Raw genomic sequence first — 6000 nt, 5'->3', positions numbered from 1 at the left:
CACACCACACACACCACACACACACACAGCACATACCACACACACACACCACATACCACACACACACACCACATACCACACACACACACCACATACCACACACACACCATATACCACACACACACCACATACCACACACACACGCACCACATGACACACACACCACACAAAACACACACAGAGACAGATATGGAAAGAAACAAGAGAAGCCAAAGCAGGTGGGCCGTCTAGAGTCCACCACTCACTGGGAAGCAGGCGGAGTCCTGTTCCCCCGCCCCCGCCCCGCCCGCTGCCCCTGAAGCCCCTCTCCCCGTTTTCAGTCACCTCTGCCCCCTGCCTGAGGATTCCCGACCCGAGAACCCAGGCCCCCGGCTGGGCAGGGCCACCGAGCCCACCTTGAAGAGCTGGCTGCCTGCCGTCACCTGGACGATGGTCCCTCGGCCCCGCTTGCGCTCCGAGGACTCCAGCCCGAATATCTCCCGCAGGAACTCGTTCTGGGAGGAGTGGACCAGGGCGAGGATGTCCTTGCTCAGCACGTCCCGATTCTTCTCCAGGAAGCCTGCAGGGTGTCATAGTTTCTTATGTCAGGGTTGAAAGTAAGCTCACCACACGAGATGAATTGTGCAGAGACACAACAGTAGAGGGCTGCTGCTCTCTCAGGCGATACAGCGCCGTCTCGTCCTGCTGTGGTGACTTTTATTTAAGCATTATCTATGTTTACATCTTAAGACTTGTTTTCTCAACATTCCAGAAACACCAAGCAGCCAGATATGCTTTTACTGATTATACAATAAACGGTGGGCTTTCTTAAGAACGTGTCATGCTTCGTCCTTGAACGCAAAAGGAGCACAAGGACATTTCCCTGTGTTCCCATTATTCTGATTATACTGAGGACATTTCATGGATCAGCGCCCAAAGCACTCAGGACTGCTTGCAGTTCTGGCTTTTTCGCACGCACCCACCCAGCTTGCCGGGGGGACTCATGGGGCACGTCTCCTTCCATGTCCTCAGTTATTTCTCTACACGGGGAAGCAGAGTCCCCCACCCAGCTCGGGCACGGTGCGACAGGAGTCCCGCAGGCCACCCCTCCAGACCTGCCTCCATCACCGGGGACCGGCGCCGGCCGGTGTCACGGCCACAGCCACATCCCGCGGCCGGCACTAGCCCCCATCCCCACTGCCGCCCCCATCCAAGCTGCCACCAGTCCTTCCGCCTGATTAGCCTGCCCGCCCCCTGCCCCTCCCTGCCTGCCTGGCCCCTCTGCCCCCAGGGACCTTCCTGAGAGGGCACATCGCCCGTCACCCCTCTTACCTTTCCTCTTCTTCTCTGCTGCCAGTGCCTGCCTTCTCCCTCCTCTCTCCCCTGGGGCCTGCACCCCACCCCACGGAGACCTCATCTCTCCCCCAGGCCCTGTGTCCCACCCCTGGGGGTTTCATCTCTTCCAGGGGGGCCTGCAGCCTCCACGAGCTCTCTGGGACCCTCTACCCTCCCATCCCACCCAGGCCAACTCTGGTTTTTGCTTCAGGCCAGCTCAAGTGTCCTGTACTCCAGGAGGCTCTCTTGTCCCACAAGTGGGGCGAGGGGCCCTCCTTGGGGCTCCCTTCCGCCCTGTCACCTGGCTCAGGGGTGGCCTGAGGACTTCGCATCTGCTCCGCCAGCCACGGCTCCCTGGGTGGACCACGGGCAAGACCGAGTCCATGCCCCTCAACATCCCAGCAATCCCAGCCACCGCTGTCACTGCCACATACACCCAGGAACCCACTAACAGCACAGCAGACGGAGTGTCCGTTCCATGTGCAGTTTAGACCTCCCCGAGGGCAGTTCCTGCAGGCTCTCATCAGGGCTCTGAATTTCTGGGGACCCTGGGCAAGTATGATCGAGGCAACTGAGTGTTTACATAAAGGAGCCAAAAGAAGAAGAGAAGGAAAAAGAGAAAGTACAGAAACCTCCCCACCCCTCATAATCCCTGAAAATCTGGCAACCTGGCCACATCCAGGCAGCTTGCAGTCTGGAGAGGAAGACCTGGGCACTCCCACCTGGAGGCCCACCCTTCCCAGCTCGCCGGTCTGTGCAGGAGCGGCCATTTCAAAACGCCCCTGCGGAACCAGCGTGGGGGCAGTAGCTGCTTTGCTCTTCCTGGAAGCCCAAAACGGGGAAACGAAAGAAATTAGACACAATTTGGCTTCCTGGCTTCAAGGATGGGGGGGGTGACTTGCTGATTGTGAGGTCCTGAGACGTATTTCCCTCTTCATCATAGGTTTAAACTGCACTGGTCTTGGGAATGAATGTGTGCCCATGGGCGTTGTGTGCACATGCGTGTCAGCATATGTGTGTGCTTGGACAGAGTAGGTTTAAGAACGAAGCGTGTCTGTCACTCACTAAGGAGACCCTGAGGGCCTGGGAACCCCAGGGCCCCTCTACAAGCCCTGCTCTGGGGCCTTGGAAGGACTTTCTAGGGCCAAGGGGCCCTCCAGCCTAAGGACTGAGTCTCCAGAAATCAGGGAGGGCAATGTATGGGCTGAGCTGTTTGCCCCCAAAATCCATATGTTGAAGCCCTAACCTCCAGTACCTCAGAATGTGACTATATGTGGAGAGAAGGGCCTTTAAAGAGATAATTAAGATAAAATGAGGCTGTTAGAGTGGGCCCTAATCCAGTCTGACTGGTGTCGTATAAGAAGAGGAGATAAGGGACTTCCCTGGTGGCGCAGTGGTTAAGAATCCGCCTGCCAATGCAGGGGACACGGGTTCAAGCCCTGGGCTGGGACGATCCCAAATGCGGCAGAGCAACTAAGCCCTTGTGCCACAACTACTGAGCCTGTGCGCCACAACTACTGAAGACTCTGCGTGGAGAGCCCGTGTTTCGCAACGAGAAGCCACGGCAATGAGAAGCCCGCGCGCCGCAATGAAGAGCAGTTCCTGCTCGCCGCAACTAGAGAAAGCCCGCGTGCAGCAACGAAGACCCCACACAGCCAAAAATAAAAATAAATAAATTTATTAAAAAAAAAAAGAAGAGGAAGAAGAGATTAGGACCCAGAGACAATAAAGATGCCAGAAGAGAGACATCAGAAGGAACCAGTCCTGCCGACATCTTTGTCTTGGACCCCTGGCCTCCAGAACTGTGAGAAAATACATTTCTGTACGTATCTGTGGAAATTTGCTATGGCAGCGCTGGCCAACGAACAGAGGTGTGGGTCTGGGGGTGAGCAGACAGCATCCCTCCCCTGCTGCCATGGGAGAGAGTGGACCACCTGAGGCAGGGCACAGAATCGCAGGGAGAAGGCACTGGAAGAGGCTGCTTCTCGAAGCCAGGCTAGATGAGGACCCGGGGCCTGCTGAGGGATTCATCCAGCAAGGGTCCGACCCTGACTTGTCCTCACACCTTGAGTCACCCCACATTTTAGTGGGATGCATTCTTAAATTCTTAGGAATTTGAGTAGTGTGTGGTCTCTATTTTGTTCAGAATTTAAAAGTGATAACTGATGAAAGACTTTTCTTATTCCCTCTAATTCACATTTACAGGATATCAGAAGCTGATACAATATTGAAGTACTAAGTGGTACTAAGGAACTACAAAAATACCATAGGACTTCCCGGGTGGTGCAGTGGATAAGAATCCTCCTGCCAATGCTGGGGACACGGGTTTAAGACCTGGTCCGGGAAGATCCCACATGCCGTGTAGCAACTAAGCCCATGCACCACAACTACAGAGCCTGCGCTCTAGAGGCCCTGAGCCACAAGTACTGAGCCCGCGTGCCACAACTACTGAAGCCTGCAAGCTAGAGCCCGTGCTCCGCAACAAGAGAAGCCACTGCAATGAGAAGCCCACGCTCCGCAACGAAGAGTAGCCCCCGCTCGCCACAACTAGAGAAAGCCCGCGTGCAGCAACGAAGACCCAACACAGCCACAAATAAATAAATTTATTAAAAAAAAAGAAGCAAACAAACAAAAAACCCCAAAAATACTATAAAGCTCATCTGTGTATCTCTGCCATTTAACAGTTAATTTAACAAAACTATAATTGAATTGTATGCACACCAAAAAAAAGAGAAAAACCCACAAACCTGGTGTGGGGTGCAGGGAGGCCACATCAGGGGTGGAAGAAGGAAGCCTGGTTCCCCCTCTGCCAGCTGGTGCTGTGAGAGGAGGGGACTGGATCGGGAGCTGGGGCCATGCGGCCCTCACCAAGCTGGGAGTGGTGAGAGCCTAGGCGAGGCTCCAAGGCCACCTAAGCCCCTCTCCCAACTGTGTGCCAGGAGGCTGCTTTCTGCAGGTGGGGACGGGCAGACACTTGGTGGCACCCTGTGTCTCTCCAGGCTTAGGCAAAGCCTCCCAGCCCCAGGTGTTCTCAGAGTCGGGGGAGGGTCAAGGCACCCCTGGGCTCAGTCCCTCAAAAGACAGAGTAAATGGGGCTTAAGTTGTCAGCACAGCAGGGCACCAAAAGAAAACCCAGCAGGCCTATCTTTAAAGAGCATGAATAAAATTTTGCACTCAGAAAGAAGCTACCTTAATCTTAGCATACATGAAAGTTTCAGGTCACTTCAAAAACTAAAACTTGGCCTTGAGTAGCCCATGGAGGTTGATGCGCTCAGTGTCTTTGTATTCTGGGATTCTGGGGTCCCACTAGCTCTGGTCTCTCCCTTTCAGAAGAGCCCCAAAGCCAGGATCTGGTGGGAACTACGAAGGAGCAGCCTCACCTCCTCATTTTTCCAACAGAAATAATCCCCTGACCTCCTAACACTGCCCCTCCTCTATGTAAAAACATCAGCCCCTCCTGCTGCCTTGTCCCTCCACCTGAAAAGTGCTTGGAGCATCCCTGACTCCAGGTTTCCATTTAAACAGATCAGAGCAGCTCCTCATTTCTCCATACGAGTCCCACAGTGACACTATGACCGTCTGCCTCGTTTTCCTGACCACAGCACTCTCTGGCCGCCTTTCCCATTTTTCTAAGCACATCAGCAGGTTGACCACCCCAGGCCTTTATTTCTCCAATCAAAACCATGCCTGACCTTATCTCAGCATATACACTTTCACTACCAAGAGGGTGAAAAGATATCCCACAGAATAGGAGAAAATATTTGCACACGTATGGACACATGCTACAACGTGGAAGAACCATGAAAACATTATGACAAGTGAAAGAAGCCAGTCACAAAGGCCACATGGTGTACGATTCCATTTATGTGAAATGTCCAAAACAGGCAAATCCATAGAGACAGAAATCAGTGGTTGCCTAGGGCTGGGGTGAAATGAGAATGACCGCTAATGGGAGTTTCTTTTGGGGTGATGGAAAAGTTTAAAAATTGTGGCAACAGCTGCATAATTCTGTGAACATACTAAAAACCATTGGGTTGTAGACTTCAAATGGCTGAATTCTACGGTATGTGAATTATCTCTCAATAGAACTATTACCCACAAAACAAAACACAAACCAACACGCCTGGTCCATTCCATTCCCTCTGTCCCATTGCTGGTTCTGCAAAATGACCTAGTCCCCTCAGCCTTCTTTCCTTGGCCTCCCTGGAGTGCTCGGGATTTAGAAGAAAGGGGCTGTGGAGAGGAGCTGCACCCACCTTCTGCCTGGTAGTACACCTCGCCGGCAAAGTGGGCGATGCCAAATCGGGCATCGTGGATGTTCTTGGGCTGCAGGAAGACCTTGTTGTTGGCATGGATGTTCTTCAGTTTTTGTAGCAAGGTGGTGTCTGTCCCCTGGAAGAATGGACACCCTATGGGCTGAGGTCCCAGAGTCCAGCCACTGGGAGGTCAGCTGGCACACTCCCAGGTCTCAGGGCTCCCTCAAGGGGGCAAAACAACTGAATGACTGAGGGCCTTTCTACAGACAGCAAACGGACGCCCAGGTGGCGACAGCTTGTTGTGGTGAGTGAGGACAGAGGCGGGAGTAGGGACTGGGTCGGGCGATCCGCACGGCCAGCTTCCTGCTCTACCCTTCCCTACAACTGCCCAGGGACCAGAGCTTCTCCCTTCTGTGGGTCACAGCTCTTC

General features: G+C 53.7%; 1 protein-coding gene across 2 annotated transcripts in view; it reads right to left on the bottom strand.

Moving 5' to 3' along the window:
- Positions 1 to 6000, bottom strand: part of MYO7B (myosin VIIB) — a 75823-nt gene that overhangs the window by 40338 nt on the left and 29485 nt on the right. For both annotated transcript variants that reach the window (XM_029225932.1, XM_029225933.1), the window contains 2 exons: positions 5571 to 5706; positions 396 to 559 (listed from right to left, as the gene is read on the bottom strand). In XM_029225932.1, the coding sequence (XP_029081765.1) occupies positions 396 to 559; positions 5571 to 5706 (300 nt within the window). The remainder of the gene's footprint in view (positions 1 to 395; positions 560 to 5570; positions 5707 to 6000) is intronic.

The sequence above is a fragment of the Monodon monoceros genome, unplaced genomic scaffold, assembly GCF_005190385.1.
Source record: "Monodon monoceros isolate NGI ecotype Baffin Bay Population unplaced genomic scaffold, NGI_Narwhal_1 Super_Scaffold_16, whole genome shotgun sequence".
Lineage (NCBI taxonomy): Eukaryota > Metazoa > Chordata > Mammalia > Artiodactyla > Monodontidae > Monodon > Monodon monoceros.
This window is presented reverse-complemented; position numbering and strand designations above follow the sequence as displayed.